The sequence below is a fragment of the Artibeus jamaicensis genome, unplaced genomic scaffold (assembly GCF_021234435.1).
Source record: "Artibeus jamaicensis isolate MK-2021 breed Jamaican fruit bat unplaced genomic scaffold, CSHL_Jam_final contig_1132, whole genome shotgun sequence".
Lineage (NCBI taxonomy): Eukaryota > Metazoa > Chordata > Mammalia > Chiroptera > Phyllostomidae > Artibeus > Artibeus jamaicensis.
The window spans coordinates 6,706,343-6,733,986 of record NW_026521221.1 but is presented as its reverse complement, the minus strand read 5'-3'; the positions used below and the strand labels follow the sequence as shown (position 1 = coordinate 6,733,986).

Here is a 27,644-nt window from a genome sequence, read left to right as displayed (position 1 = left end):
CGTTTCCTTTCTAACAGACACTGACATAATCAGAGACTCAGCAGCAGCAGAACCACTACATTACAGAAACAGACCAAGGAACTTGGTGGATAAAAAATAAAAAACATTAAAATACATTGAGAACATAAACAACCTTGCCACTTGAAATTTAAGAAAATTTGGCCTTGTGTAAATCATTTTATCTACTTCTCAACCTAGACCACTTAGCTGAAAGTCAGGAACACCTGAAGGAATGATTAGCTGTCCCGTCTTGTCACGACCCCATCTAGTTCCAAATCTAGAATGTGTATACTTGCATGGGACATTAGTTCCTGTCTACAAAAGTCAGGCTATTTATCATCTTAGTTGGCAAAAAGTAGATGAGATGGTAGAAGCATAAATTTAACAAATGCTATTTTATTACTTACTTAAATATATAGTGATTACAAATTATAAAAAGGAAAAGTACGGGGAAAAGTAGAGACAAATGCATTAAACAACGAGGTACCCACTCACGTGGAGAGCATTTGGAATCAAACAGTTCTTTGTTAGAGTTGGACGAGAACAAGAGCAGGTACATTGCTGTGTAAGAAAATGCCAGTTATCTAGAAGCATACCACTACCGAAAAGTAGGAAAGCGTTGGCGGTGCATCTAAACGTGCCCTAACGTAGATCACAGCACACAGGTCAGTGTTCTACAACAGAACCAGTGGTTTCAGGCAGGGATCTGCGAGAGACGTGGCTGCCTGTCTTGCTGGAAGAGCAAAGCCCCAGGACCAATCAGCTTCCCTACCTTCCATAAAGCTTTGTTCAGGTGACTTTGGAATGTGGTGTCAAACACCTCATTCATTTCTGCTGCAAGTTCCCTCAGAACAGACACTGTGGACTCATCACTGGCATTCAGAATCCGCACAAAGAATTTATTCCACAATTCACCATCTTTTAGCCTAAAAACATATAAAACCATTTCCATCAAGATGAGGCATATAAAAGTTAAAATTCTTTCTGTGTTTAACTCAAGAAGTACATTCATGCATCAAGATGATTTAAGGGAATGCCCAGAACTCTAGGGTTAGAGATCACTCAAGTAGTCCTTTGAAAGTCCAAGGTGAGACTTAAAAAAAAAAAAAAAAAAAAAAAGACTGACCATGTGGGAAAAGCCACAACACAATGCACAGAAAGGGGGAAACTCTCTCGTCTGCATCTACACATCTCCTTTGTCCTAAGATGCAGCACTTCTCTTCCACAAACAGAAGGAAAATGAGCGCTGTCTCCTCTGCTCTGATTTCCTTAAAGTCCAGGTCACTAGAGAGACCACAGCACCTCGCTACCTGCCTGGTGGTTTGTTATCTCCACAATCCTCTGAGAACGCAAAGCTTGACTGAAGGAACTACCACTGAAGTCTATGATGTTCGTACTTTTTTAAAAATCAAAAATGCTTCACTTGTTGTATAAAGCAGAGCGATCTGGACACCCCAGATGACCCCACCGGCTTCTGTCTGTGTCAGACCCACCGAGGGTCGGAAATGACTGGAGACACCGGACCCTGGCCTATGTGTCTTACATTATATTTCAAACCTACTTTTAAAGTACGTGTTAGAGACAAACAAGACTGACCAAATTCTGAATCAAATAAAGAAAAAAAGTGCTACTCAGTTGTTGGGAGGGGGAAATGGAGGAGGAGGGTTGTTAAATCTTCAACACTGAATTTTATTTTAACTTTTACTTATTTATTTTTAGAGAGATAGAGGAAGGGAGGGAGAAAGGGAGAGAAACATCAATGTGTGGTTGCCTCTCACGTGGCCCCCACTGGGGGACTTGGCCTGCAACCCAGGCATGTGCCCTGACTGGGAATCGAACTGGCAACCCTTTGGTTTGCAGCCTGTGCTCAACCCACTGAGCAACACCAGCCAGGGCTGAATTTTTTTTAAAACCAAAGAACAGCCCTGGCTCAGTGGACTGAGTGCTGGCCTGAAAACCAAAGGGTCACTGGTTCAATTCCCAGTTAGGGCACATGCTTGGATTTCAGGCCAGGTCCCTAATGGGGGGCACACGAGAGGCAACCACACATTGATGTTTCTCTCCCTCTCTTTCTCTCTCCATAAAATAAATAAATAACATCTTAAAAAAACAAACACTCAAATATCAGCCCTGCTTGGTGTGGCTCAGTAGATTAAGAACTGGCCTGTGAACCAAAAGGTTGTGGGTTTGATTCCCAGTCAGGGCACATATCTGGGTTGCAGGCCAGGTCCCTACTTGGGGGTGTGCAAAAGGCAACCAATTAGTGTTTCTCTCACACTTCGATGTTTTCCTCCCTCTTTTTCTCCCTCCCTTTCCACTTCTAGAAAATAAATAAATCTTAGCTCTGGCTGGTGCGGTTCAGTGGATTGAGTGCTGGCCTGTGAACCAAAGGGTCACTGGTTCAAATCCCAGTCTAGGGCACATGCCTGGGTTGCAGCCAGGTCAGGTGGGTCCCTGGTAGGGCACGTGAGAGGCAACTACACATTGGTGTTTCTTGCCCTTTCTCCTTCCCTTTTCCTCTGTCTAAAAATAAATAAATAAAATCTCTAAAAAATTTTTTAAATAAAGAAAATAAATAAATCTTAAAAGAAACATCAATAAGTGTTAGATTGGTAGATTTGTTGTGAGAAGTTATTAGCTCTGATAAACGAATGAAGAATATGGGATATTTAATAAGTTCAATGAGCAGGCTTAAGGGAGCACTAAAGTTCTGAGACCAAGCAGCTCTTATTAAGAGACCATTTACTTCTTCACCAAGAAGATTCAGTTCTCTGTTTTGGTTCTACCCATTCATTAAATAAGTAATAGCCTACAATTAGTATATAATTTAGAAATTTAACTCTCCTCAAGAGATGCTTAGCCTTTGGTAACAACACCTATGAAAAAGGGGATAAGACTTAAGACCAGCCTTGGCAGTCCAGATAATAAAATCTGAAAAAACAACAAAAAAAGGCTGTGACCAATTGGTTAGAAAATTATTCTCATGAACTGTTTCTACTAACACTCCTAAGTGGAGAGGCTTTAATACTACACCTGCAGTCTGTATGATAAACCTAGGTCCAGAATGATGTCCTGAAGTCTGAACTGTTTCTTATTTTTAATCACCAACTCCTCTGTCCTGCACTAGGTGCTCCGCTAACACTAAGAAACACTGGTTGAAATGAATGGAATCGTGACATTGGGACTAAGAGAACCAAGGCAGCCAAAGCAGAGAGAGCACCCGAGAGAAACACAAGATTATCTGAGCAGGCAGACACCCTGAAATCACTAATACTTACTCAGAAATATTTTGGCTAAGTTTCCAGAGGGACCCATCCCAGAAGACCTGTAGGTGCTCCTTGAACAACAGTAAATGTGCTAAATCTGCTATACCAATCAGATCTACCTGAAATCACAAAAAGCACCATCAGCTAAGGTAATTCTCTGCTACTGTCATGGCAATTTATTTATGTAGGAAGTTGAGAGATACCACAGTGATTAACTTTATGTTATGACATATTATTTTAGTAGACCATTCCTTACCCTTACAGTAAAGGAAAAGCTCCTTAAGAAGTGATCAGTGGAGCCAACTCTAGGAATCATCCTCAAGTACAAAAGGTAACAAAAAGATCTGGACTGTTGAATTCAAATTTGTGGACCTACTGCATTTGCGTGGACTCCAGTTGTGATCTAAATGTGTCCAACATGATTAATTCAGGTTCATGCTACACATTCAGTCAGCAAATGCCGCATGCCCAGAACTGAGTCAGAAAGCATTTGTGCATGTAACATATAAAACACTCTATATTTGTCCTGATGCTATTTTCATATTACATTATTTGATTTAATAGTCAACAATTCTGATGTATATAGAGCAGACTGTTATCCTTATTTTACAGAGGAGATCACAGAAAATGCCTTAAAAGGACTGCCTGGATAAGTGGTGGGACTGGCCCCGACACCCAGGCTACTGAGTTAGTCGTGGGTCTGCACGTGTGTGTCTATTCTTTAGTGTTGAGACAAAAAAATGGTACATTTTGCTTGAGTTGATGATATTTGAAAACTAGGTCATCTATTCCAGGAGAGAAAATATCAGTAAACAGTAGCTCCCTTAGCTCATCTAGAAAAGAAAGAGATCAGGAAACCCCCGCACATGCTCAGGCTTGCTCACACTCACCTGGCAAGGAGAAGAGCAGCTGGCCAGGATCTTTTGTCCTTCCAGGGTCTGCACGGTCCGAAAGCCGCTGAGGGTGAAAACGCCCAGCTGTGCTCTCAGGTCAACGCTGTATGAAAAGTCCACTATGCTCAAAGCTTGATTGTTCTTTTCACAATCATAGAGATCATAGATTCTAAACCAAGATTAAAGAGAAAGAGATAATAAAAATAGGCCATGAAAGAAGCTGCATAGATGGTCTTAAAAAAAAAATGAAGAAAAAAGAGGTTCTGTAGGTGTCTTAGCTATGACAACAGCTCCCTCCAGTGGTTAGTTTTTAAAATGCACCTGTAAGAGCAGTGGCAATGTCCATCCATCCAAGAAAGGAATGTCAACATTATGGTTTAGTGACACAAAGTACTTACTGGATACCTAAACCACAGTCTATGGTCACCACAGAACATTTATCAAGTTTCCATATTATATAAAGTAAGTACTGGAAGTAGAGTGCATGTCCCTGCCTTGCACTGTACATATAAAAGCAATGACCGTACACACTGGTAAGAATCATGATAGAGGAAATTAGGCTTTCGTAGGTGTCATAGTCATTCTTGTTTACTGTTATAAATTAGACTCTCCAGGCTTCCATTTCCATTCAGATTCCTCCCTCCCAGAGTTTAACTGAAAACAACATAAAGCTGTTTTTTGTTAAAGTGCTACCTACGTTGAAATGTAAACTATACTGTTTCTATTAAACTAATACAAAATTCTACCTTGCTCTTATTTCAACTTATTTCCTAAAAACAAAAACAAAACAAACAAACAAACAAAAACACAACTATGCAACACTAATTCACTATTTATTGATTTTATTTTCCTTGGGCTTACTCCATGCAATAAAGCTCTTATACTCACAGAGACACAGGAACTGTTTATGCGAGAGAAAACAACGGGCTAGTTTTGTGTTTCTTTGTCCCTGCTTTTCCCAGTTACTCCCCTCAGAGGCCCGACCAAGACTGCTTGGCAGGCCGTCTATTCCTAAACACAGGCTTTGACTAAGCCCATCATACATGGCACCGAGTGATCTATTTCACTTTAAAATTTATATTTGCTCCCATTTTTCCTTGGTACAAGATGCAACCGCTCTTTTGGCCATCAAAAAACTGTAATTCTCAGATATTTTTAAACTTGAAAGAGGCAGGAAAATGTTTCTTAGGTTAATGAAAAGAAGCAGGTAGTATCTTCGCTGTTGCCATGGGCAAGGCATTCCACTTTTTTAAAATCTTATTTTCCTCACAAAAAGTATATAGAAACTGCATTAAATGACTTTGAAAAATTCTTTTAATTCCTTTTGAATCTATATGAAATTTCCTACTAAATTTGCTATGCGGGGACAAAAAGGCAATACCTTCTTAATACAATGTGCTTTTCTGGAGTCACTGGGGACTGAGAGAAGGGATATTTAAAGACACAGCACACAAATGCTCAGCCCTTAAAAAGGCTGAGAACATCCCTTTGCTTAAAATTTCCGTCAACCTCAGAACTCGAGCACCATCCTCTAAACTTTCAGTGGTGTGAAACAGTGAAAACAAAAACGATACCCAGGTTCTCACATTTGGAAACACATGGGAGGATTTCTGGTGGTCACAATGGCGGGGGAATCCCTTTAACTGGGAGCAACAGCGATACAAACCATCCCGAAACGCTTGGAACAGACCTGCACAAAGAACTGTCTCATCTACAACACCTCTGGTGCCCGGATGAGAAGTGCTGCTACCTAATGCCTGGGGAAGGCGGAAGGATCCTGCTTTCTCAGGAAAGAACGTGGGATGCTCCAGGTCTTTTGGTTATAATTGCAGAAATACATTGAGGGTTCCTTCGATTTCCACACCAACTATAACTCAGCCTTCTCTCACAGATTAAGTAATCAGGGGAAACAAAGAATGACAGAAGCTTTTCGTATACATCAGCGACCTCAGAGAGAGCTGACTGGTCACCCGAAGCTGCGGCAGACACGGGGCTGGGGCAGACAGACTCTACAGCGGACTGCTGTACTCGAACACCACGAGACCAGCAGTCACTACAAGGGCGTGCTGGTCCTCTACTCCCTTTCATGAAACAAAAACTGTGGGCTATGCCTTCTTCATCCATGCTTTAATTTGTTCTTTTTTAAAATAATTTATTTTACTGGTTCTTATTAAATTTATTGGGGTGACACTGATTCACAAATCCATCCAGGTCTCAAGTGTACAAGTCAATAAAGCACCACACCGCACTGTGCATCCATCACCCCAAGCAAAGTCTCTTTCCACCCCCGTTTTCCCCACTTTGCTCAGCTTCACCCACCCCATTCCTCAACCCCCTTTCCCTCTGGCTATCACCACACTCTTGTCTTTTGTCTGTGTGTTATATATATGTTGGGTTTTTTCCCCTTAACCCCTTCACCTTCTTTCATCCAGCCCCTCCACCCCCTCCTCTCTGATACTGTCAGTCTATTCCATGTGTCCATGCCTCTGCTTCTATTTTGTTCATCAGTTTATTTTGTTCATTAGATTCCACATGTGAGTGAGATCATATGGTATTTGTTCTAATTGGCTTCTTTGACCTAGCATAATAATCTCTAGGTCTATCCATGCTGTTGCAAAAGGTAAAATTTCCTTCTTTTTTGGAGCTGAGTAGTATTCCATTGTGTAAATGTACATGCCTTAATGTGTTCTATATTTTCTCAGTTCTTAAGTATTTGGGCTTTCTCATTTCCTGCTCTGTGCTTACCCCTTGAACCTGATGGCTAAGCTGGGTTTAATTTGAACACTAAGCCCCTTTTCTTGGCATAGTTTGCATTTGCACTTTGGTTTTACCCATTCCTCCCACAACTACCTCAATCTGACCTGACTTAAGCTTTGGCCGGCGAACCTAAGCAGTGCCTCCGAGTCGTCAGAGCTGTGCCGGCCTGCTCAGAGACAGACCAGACTGTCTGCCTTTCCCCGACGGTCTGACTTCACATTGCTTCTTGATGGGAGTCATCGCAACACTGAGTAGGTGATTCTTTTTTCTGAATTAATAATATATTTCCAAAATGTTTTTTCTTTGAATTCTTTTAAACTATTCCCAGTGATTATTGCCTTTTAGGTAGCAAATATTCTCTTAACACACTAGTTGGTCAATGTGGCATTTGTCAAAAGGCAGAAGAAAACGGCAACTACCCGTGTTTTAAGAGAAAGCTAAGAAACATTAAAAGAATGAAAAGGACCAACCTGTTTCGAAAAATCAGACTCCTTGGACTCAAGTCACCATGGACTATCTCTGCTTTGTGTAGTTTCTCCACTATTGTCAAAAGGTTATAAACAATCAGCACTGTTATTTCACGGGTAATAAATTCACTGTGTTGAAAAAGATCCTACAGATAGAAGGACAAACAAACTCACTATTTCTTAAGTTAGAGTGACTGTACTTATCTCAGTACCTTGCTTACTGCTGCTTATACTCTTCCTTGTTGTTCTCTAGTACAATGTAGGCTCCTTTGTAGGCTGGGCCTTCGTCCTAGGTTTAACAACACTGCTCTTCTATAAGATTCTTTTATTTAAAAAAAGATTTTACTTATTTATCTTTAGAGGGGAAGGGAAGGAGAGAGGGAGAGAAATATCAGTGTATGGTTGCCTCTCATGACTCCCCTGCTGGGAACTGGTCTGCAACCCAGGCATGTGCCCTGACTGGGAATCGAACCGCGATACTCTGGTTCACAGGCCCACACTCAATCCACTGAGCTACGCCAGCCAGGGCTGTTCTGTAAGATTCTGTGTGAGGATTTCATGAAATAATGGATGATGAGCACCAAGGATGGACCTGGCCCATAAAAGGTGCTCTATAAATGGTAGTTTTTAAATACCTTCATTCCAACCATTTTACAGAATTCATACTACAATCAAAATATTCAGCAAAACCTTCTTAAGGACATTCCAAATAATAAAATGTTGTATCGTGTTTGGGTTCTAAAACTAATCCAGTAGGGGATAGTATAGCTAAAACAAGAGTGGCAGAAATAGACCTTTTAACCTCTGGTTCCCATTCCTTACAGAATAAGTTTGGAAGCTGCCATCCTGTCTTATCAAGTAAAAAACTTAGTAACTCTTCTAGGACCTGGAAGCATAGATACACACTTTTGTGATTTTTTTTTTAACCTTTAAGAGCTATATACCAGGTTCTCACAGTAAATATTGGAAAAAAATTCCTCTCATGCTTCTGGTAGGAGGGGGAGAAAAGAAACCATTTTGAAATAATCTAGGGTGCTCAGTTCTTTTCTTTCTTTTTTTGGAAAGATTTCATTTGTTTGTTTGTTTATTTACTAGAGAGAGGGGAAGAGAGTGAAAGAGAGGGAGAGAAACATCAATGTGTGTTTGCCTCTCATGCGCCCCCTACTGGGAACCTGGCCCACAACCCAGGCATGTGCCCTGACTGGGAATCAAACCGGCTACCCTTTGGTTTGAAGGCTGGCACTCAGCCCACTGAGCCACACCAGCCAGGGCCTGTGCGCTGTTCTTCACAGGGTCCACCTTCAGGGTAAACTAGTTCAACATGGCCTACCTAACCTGGGAAAAGAAACCCCCAACTCCAGCTGGTTATAGCTACCCTGTTCCACCTGAGGGGGGCTGGAGGAGTGGCCTGAGAAACACTTAGGAAGTTCACAGTCCAGAGGCATAGGTTCACTAAAAAAGAACATAAATGACAGGACTATATAATGCTTCCTCTCCCCTCACACCTTATCACTACATTACTAAGGGTCTATGTATAGCAGTTCCTTTTACTAAGTACATCAAGTCCAGCTACCAAGAAAAAAATTATAAGGAATACTAAAAGGCAAAAACAAAATTTGAAGAGCTAGACCAAGCATCAAAACCAGACATGGCAGGGAAGTTGGGATTTTAAAACCAGAGGGACCATGAGCTGATGACGATCACAGACGGCCAGGTCACTGTGCTGTTATCGATTTTGTGTGTGTCTGAACACAGACATCATAAAAGTTAAGAGATTCTTGGTAAAAATTACTTGGGAAAAGAAAATGATCAGTGCTTTTCATTTATAATGAATTGGTCTACTTATAGAAGATTAACAAGAATTTTGTTCTAAATCCTTTTGCTAAATGAAGCACAAATCTCTCTACCTGAGGACTAGAAATTATGTTTTTAGATTATTGCAAACCTGAAGGGTGAAGCAGTCTGTATACTGGTGCCAAACAATACAGCCGTCTTGGTACTGATAATAGCTGCACAAATGATCGCACTCTTCATTCAAACGTTCTTTTAACTTAAGGTTGATGTAAAAGTCCCATGGGACAGTTTGAGAAGATACCTATAAGAAATTATGTTTTAAAAATAAGAGCAGTTAGAATCTATGGTTATGGTTGGCAGATTAAAAACATTCTGCAAGCCTTTCCAATACCCTGACAGAAATCATAGTAAAGCGATATTTTTAAAAGCATAAGTGTATAATAAAGGACACAGCAGTAACAAACTCTGGAAGCTAAAAAGAGAACAATAAGAGATAACAATCCACTTGGCAGACCCAAGGAAAGCTGATTCTAGCAACAGAGCAAGCTGAGAGCAACCAAATTTATGCTAAAAGACAGCCTCCCTATGGTGTAAAACTGGTGGCAACATTAGCTACGGCAGGCAGGGTGAAGGCAGAGCGGCACCAGGAGAGGCTGAACTGTTAAAGAGGAAGTTAGATCCCAGGTTCTCCCTCCTCCTCTTGTAACCTAAACTAGCAACTGCTTCTCCCCCACAACAGCAGAAGTTCATTTCTAGAGAGGACAAAACAAAAGGCATCTGGATTAGAGGATACCAGGCACTGGAGGGTGGGAATACCACATGGAAAAGAGAAATAAGTTTATATATCAAACATTAAGATTACTTCCGTCTCTTCTACTCTCCAGACTGATTTGCCCATTCAGCTTTCCAGAAATTAACAGCCAGGATTATATGCTCCAGGCAGGAAATCAGAGAAGTTTTCTCTGAGAGATCTGATCAGATCAATAGAAAAGATCTATAGATACTGAAAATAAAATTGACAAAACATTCCAGAAAGTAAAAAAGACAGAGATAAAAAAAATAGGAGAAAAAAGATAAGATTTTTAAAGCTCTGTCCAGATCTCATATCCTAATAAATAGAGTTCTGAAATGAGAGAACAGAGAAGACTGAGAGGAAGAAAAATTTTATTCTTTGAAAAAAATTTCTCAGAACGAAGGAGTGCAGCTTGAAATGGCTATCGGGTGTCTAGCATATGGGTAAAAAAAGACTTGTACCAATGCTTGTAATTGTGAGATTCTGAAAGACTAGGGACAAAAGGTCCTACAAGAACTCAGAGAGGGGAAAAGCAATCTCTCACAAAGAACGGCAAGACTTTAAGAGCAAGATTAGAAGTCAAAAGATAACAGCACTCATCTTCAAAAGTCTAAGGAAAAAGCATTTTAAACCTCGAATTCTAACATTCTATCCTACTACTAATCAAGTAAAAATGTAGAATAAAAAATTTTCTGAATGAAAAGATGTAAAAAAATGACATTTCCTGCATCCCTTCTTACGAAGTTACTAAAACATGAGGGCTTAAACCAAGAAAGAAGAAAAAAAAAAGGAATCCAATATAACTAGGCATCCAATATATGAAAGAGGTAACGTGAATCTCTAGGATGGGGGTGAATGAAATTTTCCAAATAATACTCTTGTGTGTATGTGTGTGTGTGCAATTAAAGGCTAGAACGTAACTGGTCCATACTGGTGCAAGCCAGAAAATTTCAGATTTCCTCAAAAAGGTAAAATTATAGGAATAGTTAGTATGTATTGACACATTAAGAGACCTATACAATAGCTTCTTATTTCTGATATCTGATCCTGGCACATAATGATGAGTGATTTCTTGAAGCATCAGTGACTTTCCATAAGAAGCTTATAGACTATTGAAGGACTTCCTGGTACAGTGGAGCCAGTTATCGCTTCAACCCACATTACTGGCAAGGTCATTGTAATGACAAGGAATCAGTCCCACCTTTATTAAGGTTAATTCTGCAGAGTTTCTTGGTGTCACCCAGAATAATTTGTAATCTTCACATATTAGGTATTCTTGTTTAACGCAATAATCTTCATTACCTGTTGGGAAGGTTTGATTGCATTTATAAACCACTGGAATAGGTATAGGCCCCTTGCTTTCCTGGTTTAAGGGCTAATAGCACTATATATCTGCCAGTTAATAGCAGCTAGAATACTTTTCAAAACCACTTGTGAAATACTGAAAGAACACATAATTCCTATTGTTACTGGAACTAGAACTTATCAATGTGTCAACTTCTATGACTCTGTTTCTCACAATCTAGAAATATTTATTGGCCAAAAGCATTAAGCTTAAGTACAAATAATCACTTTGTACCCTGTCATTCACAAAAAGACATACATTTAATGGTACTTACCTAACTCAATCTCCTTCTCTATTTCCAACTCAGGCATTGATCTGTCTTCTACAAAAAACTCTGCAGACGCACTCAGCTCTGGCTGGGATTTTAGCAGTTGTCCACGATACTGTGAACACCAGGGTGATTGAATGGGGTTTTCTGGAGGGGGAGGGGCAGTTGTAAAAAAAACCAAACAGACAAAACATCATCCAGAAAACCTAAAATAAGTATTATAACAGGGGCTAAAAACAAGATTACATGATTAATACCAATAACCTAACAACAGTTATCTATCTCAGGCCTCTATGATATCATGCTCAGTTAGTACTAATACATTTTAGAAATTTCACAGTTTATGGGAACTTTTCTAGAAAAGAAAAACATAGTTCGGTTTGCTGAGATATATAAGTGTTCACTAGACATGGATGTGGATGTTTGCTTACAAGTCAGTGGTATATATGCACTTACCTGTAGCCTCAGTAGTAAGCTCCAGTTTCTCGGGAATCTGAAGACACTTGATGGAGGAGGTGCTTATAACTGAGGCAGAAGATCCAGACAACCCAGAGGAGTGTGTGGCCTCACCGCTGTCTTCAATAATTGGGCTAGAAGAGTAACAAATGAGTCAGTCCTGTCAATTTACTTGTTGTAGTTTTATTTGATATTTAATAGTCTCATTTTCAAAGGCCATTATTTTCCTGTAACAGAAATAGATCCATAATCAGAATCTAGGTAACTTTATTTACCCTGGTTGACAAGCAATACCTAAATTAAATTTCTCAACTTATGACTTATTTACCTAATCTATAGTAAATGCCTATTCTACATCTATTCTGAACTATTAAGAAGGCTGACTAAGACACTAACCTTCTTCCTGTTTATCCCTTCTCTGAACTTCTTACTGTACAGTAAGGAAGGGTGTCAAGAAAGAAAGGGGGACACCAACATCACGCAAACTGAGTGCATGCTAACAAATGTGATAAAAAGTTTGTTGAAAAAAGTTTGAAACTGCATTTTAAAAGCACAAATTGACAAACTTAAGAATATTCCTCAAGTTGTAATAAGTTTGTTTCAATTAGCTGACTTTTAAATATGGCTTGATCATAAGATTTAGTCTCTGGGTCTCTATGCAATTCCTTCATACCTATTTTTTGTTCGTTTCCAACTCTTTATCAAAAAATACTTAAAAAAATACATCTCTAGTTGCCTAATTGAAAATAGTATTATTTTACCATTATTTAGAATTTATATTAAAGGAAAAATGCCTTCTCTCTCCCAATCAGGTATACACCATAATCCTCCTGGGCCTCTTAATCTCATAACCATTAAAACATACTTTTTTAACCCTCATATTCAAATCAATTACTAAATTCCATTGACATGTTATATGGGGCAGCCCTACAGTCACATAAAGTACTTAGCACAGTACCTGGCAGGTAGTAAGAGCTTCATAATTAATTGCTACAACTCAGAAGCACACAGAGTAACAGCATTTAAACAATGCGGTCTGTGCAACCATCATGGCCACTCACCTCAGCTTCTTGGTGCTGAGAGCCGGGCTGTAGACAGTGCCACAGGCACTCGGCTGGTCCTCAGCGGTCTTCTCGTCGAGATCCTCTTCCTGCAACAGTCTCCCTGGATCAGAAGGATCCTTCAAGGGTATTATCTCATGAAAAGGAGTTGATACAAAACGAGCAGCTCGAGCAAAGTCACAAGTGTCTTCTGGGTTAGGACAAATAGTTACATTCCTGAAATCTGTGATAATAGCATCCTCACTCAAGGGTTCAATTTCTGTAAATTCATCCTGAAATTAAAACCATGTAAAGTTTAGCTGAAATATTTCAATAAGCATATGGATGCCCTATCTTTTTTACTTAGAGACATATGTTAGCTAAGTGACTTTTAAAACAGGGTACAGAAGAAGCATATCAGAATCTCTAAGGAGACACAATTTTTAAAAGCATATCATAATATTTGAGGAACGTTTTGTATCATGAGAGCAGCAAACTACATTTCATCAAAATTACATTGCGATGATTCTCTACACAAAGGAAAAATACCAAACAATGTCTTTTTCACAACAATTTCACTTAAGATCTAGAGGACTAATATCATTTTTTGTCTTATTTTGGCCTAGAAAATGTTCTGATAATCTGCTATCCTCCTACCTTTTAAGTCATCTTCTAGACCAAATATTTAATTTTTATTTCCTTTTTTAAAAAGATTTTATTTATTTATTTTTAGAGAAAAGGTAGGAGAAAGAGAGGGAGAAACATTAATGTGTGGTTTCCTCTCATGCACCCCCAGCTGGGGACCTGGTTTGCAACCAGGCATGTGCCCTGACTGGGAATCGAACTGGCAACCCTTTGGTTCCCAGGCCAGCACTCAATCCACTGAGCCGTACCAGTCTGGGCTTTATTTCATTTTCATTTCTTAAAGGTAATTCACAATCATGGTAGAAAATATGTAAAACAAAATATGAAGTATAAAAAAAACTTAAAATATGCCCTTGTCTTAAAAAGTAATACATACAGCCCTGACCAGGTAGCTCACTTGGTTAGAGCATCGTCCTGATACACCACTGTTGCAGGGTTGACCCCGGTCAGAGCACATGTGAGGGTCAGCCGACGAGTGTGTGAGTAAGTGCATGGAAACAACAAATCCATGTTTTTTCTCTCTCCCTCCCTTCTTCCCTCTTTAAAATCGATGAATGAAAATTAAAAAAATAAATAAAAGTTTTAAAACAAGTGAAATATATGCTAGTACAGTTGACCTTTGAACAACTCGGGGTTTAGGGAGCCAACTCCCTCACCCTGCACAGTTGAAAATCCTTGGATAAGTTTTGACTCCCCCCAAAACTTAACTTACAAGTTGTCCTTTAGTATTGTGTGGGATTTGATCCAGGAGTCCCCTGCCGGAAGCACAAGTCCCTTATGTAAAATGGCACAGAACAATGCACACTTGGCCCTCCCAATCCACAGATTCCCAACCATAGATGAAAATTACTGTTTGGTTGGTTGAATGATGGATGTGCAACTTGGGGAAGTGGAGGAGCCACAGTGCACTGAAAAGAAGTCCAAGTCTAAGTGAACCCATGCAGTTCACACCCATGCTGTTCTAGGGTCAACTGTGTATTTTTACGTGCTATTAAAAATTATTTAAAAACAATATGGTCACACTGTGGATCTATCAGAAGTCAACTAACTTTTTTAGGTCATTTCATTTTTTATTTTAAATATCCTTGTACATTTACATCTTTGGGAATATTTTAGGAATCCTGAGGAATTAAGGAGATTAAGAAATTAAGGAAACTATCCCTTCATTTCTTAAGAATAATTCCTAAAAGTAAAATTATCAGGTAAAAAGGTTATGAATGCTGCCCTGGATGGTGTGGCTAAGTGGTTGAATGCCAGCCTGCAAATAAAGGGTCACTGGTTCCATTCCCAGTCAGGACACATGCCTGGGTTATGAGCCAGGTCACCAGTAGGGGGCGTGCAAGAGGCAACCACACAATTGATGGTTCTCTCCCTCTCTCCCTCCCTACCCTTCTCTAAAAAATGAATAAAATCTTAAAAAAAAAAAAAGTTGTGAATGCTAAGGTTCTTTATATATACTGCCTGGTTGCCCTCAGGGACATTGTACCTCTTTAAACATTTACCTGTTGTATACAAAAGTGCTTATTTCATTTAACTCTTGTGCATACTAGACATTAATTTTCTAATAATTAATTTGACATATACTTTAAATCTGACACCATTAGTAAGTAGAGGTAAGAGGTAAAGCTAGAAGAAATAATAAGTGTGGCTAAAAATGATAAAATTAAAGTAAAATAGGTATTTATAGTCTAGGAATACATTTTATGCTAATACTGCTTATGGCACTTTAGCTATTTGAAATATAATTTTTAGGGGGAAAATTCTGTTAAGTACCTATTAACAAAATTTAAGTAAAAGGTTTAAAACCAAAAAACTAAATTAAGATAGACTCCTTTGATAATTCGGCCCATTTTTGAACACCTGAACATAGAACTACTACCTCAAAATCTAGATTATCATTATGTTCTCTGGGAATATTCTTGGGAACACAGTATATAATTAATTACCCTTCAGCGTTGTTATCTTCTCAAAGCAGTCAGTGGGCTATCAGAATTATCCGGTAATGTATGTAAAACAACAGTACATGCTTGTATTGTCACCCCAATAAATTCAATAAAAATTATTTTTAAAAAATAAATGCTTGGATATCAGCCCTGGAAATTACAATATAATATAGCTAGAATGTGGCCTGAACACCTATAGTTGGCTCCCTAGGTTCTTCTGGGTTGCTGGAAATTTTCTAATCTTGATCTAGGTGGAGATTGCATGGATATTCACACATGTAAAATCTCATGTAGTTGGACAATTAAATTTGTAGTTTACTAGATGTAAAATACAAGGTGTCTGGAAAAAGTCCCGCTATTGTTAATATGAGAATGGTATGTGCAACATTGATGTAACCTAGCAGCCAAGGAGAATGGACTGGAATGTGCATATCTGAACAATGACAACTTCACTGTACTGGTCTGTGGGGGAGGTAGACACCATTGAGTGAGCATGTGTACTGTGTGGCCAACACATTCAAAATGACTAAGCAAGTGTAATGAATCTGCATCAAATTTTGCACTAAGTTTGAACATTCCTCCAAGGAAACTATTCTGATGATTCAGAAGGCCACAGCTATAGGCAATTGGTGATTAGCAGCTTTATCAAAATAACATGCCCACTTATACATCATGTCTCCTTCAGAGCTTTTTGGTCAAACATCAAATTACCAACATGACACAATGCCACTACAGCCCAGATTTGGTGCCCTGAGACTTCTGACTTTTCCCCAGATTAAAATCACCGGTGAAAGGGAAGTTATTTCAGACCATTGATGAAATTCAGGAAAATATGACAGGGCAGGTGATGGCAATTGGGAGAACTGTGTGAGGTCCCAAGGTGCCTACTCTGAAGGGGACAGAGGTGTCATTGTCCTATGTACAATGTTTCTTGTATCTTCTTTAATAAATGTCTCTATTTTTTATATTACATGACTGGATACCCTCCGGACAGACCTTGTATTCCATGTTCTTCAACCTCACAACAAATTTCCAGATGCTTGAAGAGAATAATGACTTCTTCCTTAAAACTTCAAGACTTGAATTTTTATGTGAGGCTTTTTTACCCTAAGTATTATCATGTCATTTGTCCAGAGTGGTTAAAATAGAAGATTGCCCTGGCTAGTGTGGCTCAATGGATTGACGAGTGGACTTAGAACCAAAGGGTTGCTGGTTTGATTCCCAGTCATGGCACATGCCTGGGTTGTGGGCCAGGTCCCTGGTTGGGCACCTGCAAGAGGCAACTGATTGATGTTTCTCTCACATATTAGTGTTTCTCTCCCTCTTTCTCCCTCCCTTCCCCTTTCTTTAAAAATAAATAAGTAAAATCTTAAAAAAAAAAATTTAAAACAACTTCCAGCCAAGATGGAGGCATAGGTGGAAACACTGTACCGCCTTGCACAACCAAGTTTAAAGACAACAAAGTTTTAGTAATGAAAACGCAGCCCAAACACAGAAAATTGAACTATACAGAAGTCCGACAACAATGAAACATTCAGCCAGACCGGTAAGAGGGGCGGGGTCAGTGGTGGAGCAGGAAAGATCGGTGAACCCATCCGGGAGCGCAAGCGGCGGCTGGCGGATCCCAGGTGTGGGGTGGCAGTGGGTGGACCCAGTGAGGGCGCAAGGCAGCGGCTGGCTGACCCCAGTCACACATTCGCACGCAGATAAACCAAACAAAGGAGTGAGCAGTGAGACACACTGCTCAGGCTAGAGCCCCAGCGACGGGAATTAGAGCCTGGAAGCACCAATTGGAAAGACTTTTGGGGTCGAGGTGCCAGGAGAAGCTCCCAGGCTCACAGAGAGTTCATTGGAAAGACTCACAGGATCCTGGAGGGTATACAGGCCCACATACCCAGGAACCAGCACCAGAAGTGCCCAATTTGCTTGTGGGAAGCTATAGAGAGGACATAAATCTGAGAGAGAGCAGAACAAACACCATTGCCCCTCTCTGACCCCACCCCCGCATACAGCATCACAACCCAACAACTGGGTCGCCCAGCACTGGTGAACACCTAAGGCTCTGCCCCTCATATCTAACAGGTGCGAACAGGCCAAAACATTATGGCTCAAGAACAGCTCAAAGCCCCAGAGCCAATAAAAGCAACCAAGAGATAGCCAAACTTTCAGATGCACAGTTCAGAACACTGATGATCAGGATGCTCACAGAATTGGTTGATTTTAGTCACATATTAGAGGAACAAATGAAGGTTAACTAAGTGAAATGAAGGAAAATTCACAGAGAACCAATAGTGATGAAAAGGAAACTGGGACTCAGATCAAGGGAATGGACCAGAAGGAAGAAAAAAACGACCAAACAGAAAAGAATGAAGAAACAAGAATTCAGAAAAATGAGGAGAGGCTTAGGAACTTTTAGGACATCTTTAAACGTTCCAACATCCAAATTATAGGGGTACCAGAAGGGGAAGAGGAACAGCCACAAGCGGAAAACTTATTTGAACAAATAATGAAGGAGAACTTCCCCAATCTGGCAAAGGAAATAAACTTCTAGGAAATCTAGGAAGCTCAGAGAGTCCCAAAGAAATTGGACCTAAGAAGGAACACACCAAGGCACATCATCATTACATTAGCCAAGATTAAAATGAAGGAGAGAATCCTTGAAGCAGCAAGAGATAAGGGGACAGTCATCTACAAAGGACTTCCCATCAGACTGTCAGCTGATTTCTCAAAAGAGACCTTACAGGCAAGAAGGGGCTGGAAAGAAGTATTCCAAGCCATGAAATCCAAAGACCTACATCCAAGATTGCTCTATCCAGCAAAGCTTTCATTTAAAATGGAAGGACAGTTAAAGTGCTTCTCAGATAAGATCAAATTCAAGGAGTTCATCATCACCAAGCCCTGGGTTGCTCCATTATATGAAATGTTAAAGGGACTTATCTAAGAAAAAGGAGTTAAAAAATACGAACAGTAAAAGGACAGCAAAGTCAGTTACTAACAACCACACCTAAAACAAAAGCAAATAAGAGGACAGCTAGATCAGGAGCAGAACCATAGAAATGAAGATCACATGGAGGGTTAGCAACAGGGGAGTGGGAGGAGGAGAAGGGGGGAGAAGGTACAGAGAATAAGTAGCATTGATGGTAGGTAGAAAATAGACAGGGGGGAGGGCAAGAATAGTATGGGAAATATAGAATCTAAAGAACTTGTGACACATGGACATAAACTAAAGGGGGCAATGGTGGGAAAAGGGGTGTGCAGGGTGGAGGGGAATGAAGGGGGAATAGGACAACTGTAGTGGCATAATCAATAAAATACATTAAAAAAATTTAAAACAGAACATTACTAAAGTCACATGGTTGGTCCACGTAACTCTTCCATTGCCACAAAAAGCATTTTATATATAAAAAAAAAAACAAAGATTCTTTGCTATGTTAGTTTAAAAAGAGAAAGTGCTAAAGGCTTTTAAGATGATTTTTTTCCCCACTTAAAAAAACTGATAGCACTGGCTGGTGGTGCTCAGTGGATTGAGTGCTGGCCTGCAAACCAAAGGGTCACCAGTTGGATTCCCAAGTCAGGGCACAGGCCTGGGTTTTGGGCCAGGTTCCTGGTTGGGGGTTCGCAGGAGGCAACCCATTGATGTATCTCTCACATATTGGTGTTTCTCCCTCCCTTCCCCTCACTCTGAAAAGAAATAAAACCTTTTTAAAAAATTAGATATAATTATATAATTCAATTTTTAAAAAAAATTCACCTTCTGAAAGTGAACATTTCAGTGGTTTTTAGCACACTCACAAGGTTGTACAATCATCACCACTATCTAACTCCAGAACATAGCCACTACCCGCCCCCCCAAATCCATACCCATTAGCAGTTAGTCTCTCACTCCTATAATCTCTAACCCCCTAAAAATCCCTAATCTATCTTCCATTTCTATGGATTTGCCCTTTCTGGACATTTCATGAAAATGGAACCATATAATATGTGGTCTTTGGTGGTTAGCTTCATTCGCTTAGCAAAGTGTTTTCAAGGTTCATCCATGTTGTAAGGTGTATCAGTACCTCTTTCAATTTTATGCCTGAATAATATTTTACTGTATGGATATATAACATTTTACTTAACCGTGTACCAGTTGATGGAGATTGGGTTCTTCCCACTCTTCGATTATTACAAATAATGCTAAGAATATTCATGTACAAGTTTTTTTGTGTGAATGTATGTTTTGCTTTGTTTTTTAAGATTTTATTCATCCATCTTTACAGGGGAAGGGAAGGAGAGAAGGAAAGAAATGTCAATGTATGGTTGACTCTTGTGTGTCCCCCGCTGGGAACTTGCCTGCAACCCAGGCATGTGCCCTGACTGGGAATCGACCCCCGATACTCTGGTTCACAGGCCCGAGCTCAACCACTGAGCTACACCAGCCAGGTGTTTTTAATTCTCTTGGATATAAACCTAGGAGGGATTTTCTGGTTATGTGGTTACTCTATGTTTAACATTTTGAAAAACTGCCAAACTGTTCTCCAAAGTGGCTGCACCATTTTATATTCCTACCAGCAGTACATAAGGGTACTAATTTCTCAACATCCTCACCAACCCTTGTTATTTTCTGTCTTTTTGATTACAGCCCTTCCAGTGTCTATGAAGTAGTATCTCACTGTAGTTTTGCTTTGCATTAGTCTGATGACTAATGGTGTTGAGCATCTTTTCATGTGCTTATTTCAAGTCAATAATGTTCATTTGAACCCTAAACTATTCTGAGAATTGAATGAAACAACCCACTAGTCCATTGTATTAACTTAGGAATACTGCTCCTCCTTACGCAAACATCTGGAGATACATCCTCACTCGAGGTGATGCTGTCTGAAGTTTTGAGAACTGCAAGGGGTCTTCGCTGGACTAAAACCCGTGAGGGATCTGCAGGAGGACTGGAAAAAGACACATTCCATTTAGCGATTTTTTTCTATTGACATAGATAACAGTAATCTCTCATTTACAAAAATAGAAAACTTTCAAGTTCAAAACAAAACAAAAAATTCAAACCTGATATTCTTTTTTTCTGTAAGAAACTCATCAAAAATGGAGAAAGGTATATTGGAACCTATAAGAAAAAAACACTGGATTTATACTCTTGAGAGTAAATGCTCTATTCTTTAAGAAAACTAGGTCAATTAATATTTTTCATTGTTTGAAAGCAGAAAGGCAATCTGTTTGCTTTTTATAATGATTAATTACAAATATATAAAGGTAAAGATCATTTAAGAATAATTATCTAAACACCTTGCTCATCTTTATTCCCCATCACCTCTACCCTCCAAACCCAGCACAGCTCCAGATTATTTTGATGCAAATCCAAGACATTACAATTTCATCTATAAATACTTCAGTATGTACTGTTAAAGAGAGGTTCTTTTAAAAAACATAATCTCAAAATGTGATCATACCTATAGGATTAACAATTTCTGAATATCAAATATCCAGACAGCCAAGTTTCCCAGTTTTTTCCCAAGTTTACCACAATTTTTTAGAAAGTTTGAACTGGGAATGGAGAGTAAAATTCATGTACTGTGACTGGTAAAAATGCCTCTGAAATAGCTTTTATTCCACTGAATTCTTTTAAAGTAATTTTTTGTTGAAGAAACTGAGTTGTTTGCCCCATAATGCTGAAATTTTTTTGCCAATCACACCCCTCTGTGCTGTTTAACCTGTTCCTCCATGATTTTGTTCCCTACAATTTGGTGGTTGGAATTAGAGTTTTACTCAGATTCAATTTAATGTGTGTTTTTTTTTAAACTACTTATGGTGAATATTCATATGTTTATCACTTTAACATATTACTAAATGGAAAAGAAAACAAATTCAAATATAAAATAACCTTAGTTTTAAGCATTTTTTCTTTGTTCCAAAAACCACTTTCTAGTATTGGCTGTTGGATACTATAGATATGCTTAGCTTAGTGTACACTAACTGAAGTGGGAGATTATTTGGTAGTCAGTATAAATTTAAATTTACATTTAAACCAAATATTTCAAAACCCCCGAGGAATCTTACAAAAAGTCTTTCAAATGCCTATCTTATCTTGAATCACATGCTTATAACTGAATTCCATAATTCAAAGATACAGTAATAACCTTAGTCCCCTCACTGCCTTCTTTCAACTCCCTTCACAGTAATCAAGACATGTGTTCACCACTTGTCACATAATGCATGGGTTATCGGCAAGCTCTTCATGACAGTGTAAAATACAACTCACCTTTAGCACGAGGTTGTTCTTGCCAAACATTTTCTGCAAGTGAAGTTTCCCTGTAAAGAGACTTGTTTTAAAATATATGCTTAATATCCACAAAATTATTTAATTCTTAAAAGTCCAAGAGGCTTTTTATTAAATACAATCTTCACTCTAAGATAAAGAAAATATTCTAGTATTATAAATCCAAATTCTTTAATAAGATGGAACCTTTAGTCATTAAAATTGCTGTAGAAGTATGTTAGATAACAGATGTTAAATTACATTAACAGTGTAAGTAGATTAAAGTAGATTACAAACTGGTAAACTCTCATTTTTATATAACAAAACAAAAAAAGAACACATAAGGAGAGATATACCTTGTTAACAGCACTCATCTCTTGGTGGTAGACATAAATGGTTTTGCCTTTTTAAATTTATTTAACTTATTTTTTTAAAGATTTTATTTATTTATTTTTAGAGAGAGGGGGAGGGAGGGAGAAAGAGAGGGAGAGAAACACCAGTGTGTGGTTGCCTCTCATGTGACCATCACTGGGGACCTGGCCTGCAATCCAGGCATGCGCCCTAACTGGGAATCGAACCAGTGACCCTTTAGTTCACAGCCCACACTCAATCTACTGAGCCACACCAGCCAGGGCATAACTTATTTTATTTATTTACTTTTAGAGAGGGGAAGAGAGACAGAAAGAAAGGAGAGAAACATCAACATGTGGTTGCCTCTCGCACATCCCCTACTGGTGACCTGACCCACGACCCAGGCATGTGCCCTGACTGGGAATCCAACAGGCAGCCTTGGTTCCCAGGCTGGCACTCAATCCACTGAGCCACACCACCCAGAGCTTGGTTTTGCCTTTAAAAAATATATTATTTATTTATTTATTTATTTTTGGAGAGGAGGGAGGGAGGGAGAAACAGAGGGAGAGAAACACTGATATGTGAGAGAAACACTGATCGGTTGTCTCTTGCATGTGCCCAACAAGGAAGCTGGCCTGCAACCCAGGCATGAACTATGACTGGGAATTGAACCTGTGACCCCTTGGCTTGCAGGAAGACACCAACCCACTGAACCACCCCATCCAGGGCTGGTTTTGCCTTTTAAAGAATTATTTATTTGTGATTGCTTCTGTTTTTTAATGGAAGAAAGTCAGTACTTTAGCCTGCCTCATCAACATCAAAGTTTATGTTGTGACAGAGACATTGCAAAAATCATGTCTCTAATACTATAGAAGTTAAGAAGACTTCAAGCCACTAGCGAGTCAAAGGTTGGTTCTAAACGCTCTCCCATAAGCATCATTCTTTCCAATCATGTGGTCCTACCTGGCACAAGAATTTACTGGACAAACAGAATTGGACAGAGTCATTCCTGGTATTTCCCGAGACTCAGAAGCAATCCGCAGGTCGGCTGTCTCCTTTATAGGCATCTTTTCTTCTTGCTATGTGCAATAAATAAACAAAATCGATTTATCCCCATCTAGAAAATGTTACCTATTTTCAATCTTTACTTCCAAAATTAGCTTTCTCATACTTTCTCCCGGATACCTACTAACAAGATGAAATGTCTGTTCCCCACAAGTTCTTTCCAACAATTTACGTCCTTCGTATAAACTGGAACTGTTGTAATCAACTGAGCAGTGCCAACCACACACTGAATTTCCTCGGTTAACCCCAGTGTAATGGGAATGACTAAAGAGCCAAAGTTAGAGGTAACAAAACTATGGCTTAGAATATAACTAAGAACTCAATAAATTATATCACATACCATAAAGTCCATTTGAAGTCACCTGCTAAATTACTTTCTTGCTCAATTTTGCTGCTATTAATAGATAAGAAACTACAGAAAACTCAAAATGGTGGATGAGAAGACTTTTTCTATGCCTTTACATTTCTTAAATTTGTTTCAGTAGGCTTTAGTTTTATGTATTAAAAAAAAGAGGAATAACCTGATCACCCGTTCTTTCTTGCTGAGTAGTTTGAATTTGTTTTAGTTTCCTCTCCATCTCTTCAATTTGCTTCTGCATTTCTGCTCTCTTCTCTGCACTGGTCAGCAGCTCAGCTAGAAACAATAAAGTTGGCTGAGGCATTTACTTCTGATAGCAATTTATTCTGCCAAAAACCATCTTTGGGGCTCCCGTCTTCAGCATATATTACATATTAGGATGATATAAGTGATACAGAATCCTCAAACTGAGGTCTCTTATTTATTCAGTCAATAAAAAACAGAGTATGTACCACATGCCGAGGACGACTCTGAGCATTTAAGTTTCAGTGGTGCATAACACAAAGCCCTTGGTCATGTGATGTTAACATTCAATTTGGGGGGGGGACATACACACATATACATTAACAAGAAAAATCAATGTTAAAAATAAAGTAAAATAGGTGATATGAGAATGTATGACTGGGTTGGGAGATGGGGGTCAGGGGCTATTTAAGGCCAGTGGTAAGAGAAGATCATTCTAAGAAAGAGACTTTATAACGCTAGAACCTGAATGACTAGAGGCCAGTCCCATACGGATCCAGGGAAAGATAATTGGTCAAGGGATGAACTGACACACAGGCCCTAATTCAGGAACAAGATCACTGTGTTCAAGGATCACACTGTGTTCCAATAAAGGCCTGCATGGTGCAATGAAGCATAGTAAGAGGAAAGTAAGAGATGAGTTTGGAAAAGTAGGCAGAGGCCAAGTCATGTGGGAGTAAAGAGATTATATTACAATTCTAAGACAATGAAAAATATTGGAGAATTTTAAGTAAAGAAGTAACGTGATCTGACTTTTTAAAAAGATTATTTACTGTGAGCAAAACAGATTGTGGTAAGAAAGAGTGTTGAAAGTCCAGATGCAGTTATCTAGATAAAAGATTGTGCTTTGATTAAGGTAATAATGGGAATGGGATAAATGAAAGATTTGGAGAATCTGGGGGTGGTAAAGTTGATGGGCTTATTCACTAGTTGTGGGAGATAGTAAGAAAATAGTGATATAAAATCTGGATCCCTGAATTTTTTGGTTTAAATAACCCGGGTGCACAGTGATACCTCTTACTGAAACGGAGGACTGCTGGTACGTGTGTGTGCTGGGGTGTGGTTTGTGACAGAAATCAGTAATTCAGTCTTGGCTACGCTGAGTTTAAAATTTTTATTAGTATCAACAAAGATACGAGTCTGGAGTTCAGTTGAAATGACAGGGGTGGGTAGATAAATTTGGGAGTCTATAGCTTATACCAGTATTTAGTTTGTTACCTAGAGATAGCTGTAGAAAGAAAAGATAATTGGAATATTCCAGAACTTTATCCTGGGCCTCAGGAAGAGGTCCTGTATGAGAACAGCAATAAAGGAAAAGGAGAAGTAATATACATCAACAAAGAAGCCAAGAGAAGGATTTCATAAAGAAGTTTTCATCAACTGCCTAATGAAGCCAAGATCAGGACAGAAAAAGCCAGCGGATTTGGCTGAAAGGAGTTTTCTGGCAGCCATGATCAGACTACTTCACTGGAACAGAGGGGGGCTTGAGGAAGCAATAGGCAGTGAAGATGATTACAATTCCCAAGAAATTTTGCTGTGAAGGGAGAAAAATGGGTAGTAGTAGCTGGAGAAGCTATGAGGATACTTGAGGAAATTAAAAAATAAAAAGAACTGGAGATATTAAAAATATTTTGTTTTAATGATAAGAATGATTTAGAAAAAAAATGCCAGAAGGGGAGGAAAAAAGAGCTACTCCTTTGATAGGAACAGAAGAATGTTAATTTTAACAGAAAGAATGTTAAGATGCATAGGTATGAATTATAGGATATGGTAGCTGTGGTAGAAGAAAACAGAGCTACCATTACATTCCTTTCACTTTCTCAGTGAAGTATGACGTGAGATCATAGCTAAGGAGGATCAGCGGTACAGAAGATTTGAAAAGATGAAAAATATTAAATTAGTTGTTAGCAGAAATTCACCTACCAGGAAACTGCAGTAAGACTGCTAAGCACTGGTGAATACCAATTTGAGACCTGTGGTCATGAATTTAAAGTGAGACCTGTACACATAGTTGCATTTTTCTCCAGATATTTTTAAACTAGTTGGATGCAGACAGAAACCATGAGCAGATATGTTAATTTAACCAGGGTTGAGGTTTTGCCAGGCGAATACAATATAGAGATAGAAGATTGAACAGGTAAAGAGTATTTACAAGGGAGTGATCATAATGATGAATCACTGACTCTGAGCTGGGAGGAAAGGAAATCAGGACATAAGGATGATAATAAACAAACAGTAAAAAATACAATTGGTAGGGATGGATTAATGATCTCAATAAGGATAAAGAATTCCAGAAGCAGAGTCCTAAAACAAGTAAGCTAGAGGAGAAGGTAGTAGTCAAAGAAAAGAAACTTCAGAAGAGTTCCTGAGTGATAAGGTCAACAGTAAGACCAGGGAGGAGGCAGTGAGCAGAGCTGAGGAGGAGATCACAGGAGAGATGGTGGCCACAAAATTGAGAAGCCACAGCACCGGGAGGAGTAGGGGCAGAGGGAAGATACAGAGCTAGGTGCTTGGTCAATTAATGAATAATGGGGAGTGACCAAAAAGGCTGAGGTGAGAACACTAAGAAGGCTCAGGAGGTAGGTAAAAAAAAAAGGACACATGCGAAAGAAACCAGAGGTTTTGAAGGAGAAAAAGATGATTTGGAAGTAGCAATGGAAAGAAAGAACAACAGTCTTGTTTCTCTCCAGGCCCCGCCCATGGCTCCCTCACTTCTAGTATTCTTACCTGACAGTGAGCAATCAGCAATAGTCTTCGATGCCAGTTTTTAACAGTGACCAGAAACCACTTTATTATTGGCATGAGGATTTGTAAGAATGCAAACTATACACAGCAGGGAAATTACATGTTCATGAACTAGATGCAGAGACCAGCTTAGGAAGTAGAATTAAAAGTTTGAAAGAGGCTTTATCTATTCAAATCCCATCCCCACTAGATCTTTCCCTTAAGAAAACAGAAGTTTTCTTTTTTTAAATGCTGTTTTATTTATTTAAAATTTTGAAGTATAACTGCCACACAATGTTAGTTTCAGGAGTACAACATAATTATTCTATATTTGTATATATTGCAAAATGATCACCACAATAAGTCTAGGTACTTATTTGTCTAGGTATCTGTCACCATATACAGTTGCAAAAAATTTGATAAGAACTTTTAAGATTTATTCTTTCAGCAACTTTCAAATATGCAACACAGCATTAACTATAGTTGCCGTGCTGTTCGTTACATCCCCATGACTTATTGTAGAAATGGAAGTGTGTACCTTCTGACTCCTTTCAACTCATTCTGCCCACCTTCTTTCATCCCCCACTTCTGACAACCAAACTGTTCTCTGTATCTAAGTTTGCTTGTCTTAAGATTCCACATGTGAGATCATACAGAATTTGTCTTTCTCTGTCTTATTTCACTTAGCATAATGCTCTCAAGGTCCATTCATGTTATTGCAAATGGCATGATTTCATTCTTTTTTGTTCCTTTTCTTTATCCATTCATCTATCGATAGACAGGTTGAAGGAAACACTAGTTCTTCATCTAAGCACCTAGTTCCTTTCCCAGCTCCTATTTGCCTACCCTCCCAGCCTACTTCTTTGTTATGGTGGTTCCCATTTTTAGTTGTTTTTTTTTAATTTATTGAATTTAGAGAAAGAAAGACAAAGGGATGGGAGGGAGAGGGAAGGAGAGAGACAGATAGAAAGAAAGAGAAAGACATTGACATG

The 27,644-nt window shown here is 39.0% G+C and overlaps 1 protein-coding gene across 1 annotated transcript in view; it reads right to left on the bottom strand.

The window, feature by feature from the left end:
• Positions 1 to 376: 376 nt before the first annotated feature.
• The window catches only part of BUB1B (BUB1 mitotic checkpoint serine/threonine kinase B), a 66,013-nt gene continuing 38,745 nt past the window's right edge, over positions 377 to 27,644 (bottom strand). The window contains exons 10-23 of the mRNA XM_037161808.2: positions 23,849 to 23,961; positions 23,226 to 23,341; positions 21,915 to 21,964; positions 20,705 to 20,762; positions 20,484 to 20,589; positions 13,101 to 13,372; positions 12,040 to 12,173; positions 11,590 to 11,730; positions 11,172 to 11,272; positions 9,329 to 9,478; positions 7,387 to 7,529; positions 4,157 to 4,328; positions 3,279 to 3,385; positions 377 to 926 (exon numbers count right to left, since the gene is read on the bottom strand). Of these exons, the coding sequence (XP_037017703.2) occupies positions 695 to 926; positions 3,279 to 3,385; positions 4,157 to 4,328; positions 7,387 to 7,529; positions 9,329 to 9,478; positions 11,172 to 11,272; positions 11,590 to 11,730; positions 12,040 to 12,173; positions 13,101 to 13,372; positions 20,484 to 20,589; positions 20,705 to 20,762; positions 21,915 to 21,964; positions 23,226 to 23,341; positions 23,849 to 23,961 (1,895 nt within the window). The 3' untranslated portion in view covers positions 377 to 694. The remainder of the gene's footprint in view (positions 927 to 3,278; positions 3,386 to 4,156; positions 4,329 to 7,386; positions 7,530 to 9,328; positions 9,479 to 11,171; positions 11,273 to 11,589; positions 11,731 to 12,039; positions 12,174 to 13,100; positions 13,373 to 20,483; positions 20,590 to 20,704; positions 20,763 to 21,914; positions 21,965 to 23,225; positions 23,342 to 23,848; positions 23,962 to 27,644) is intronic.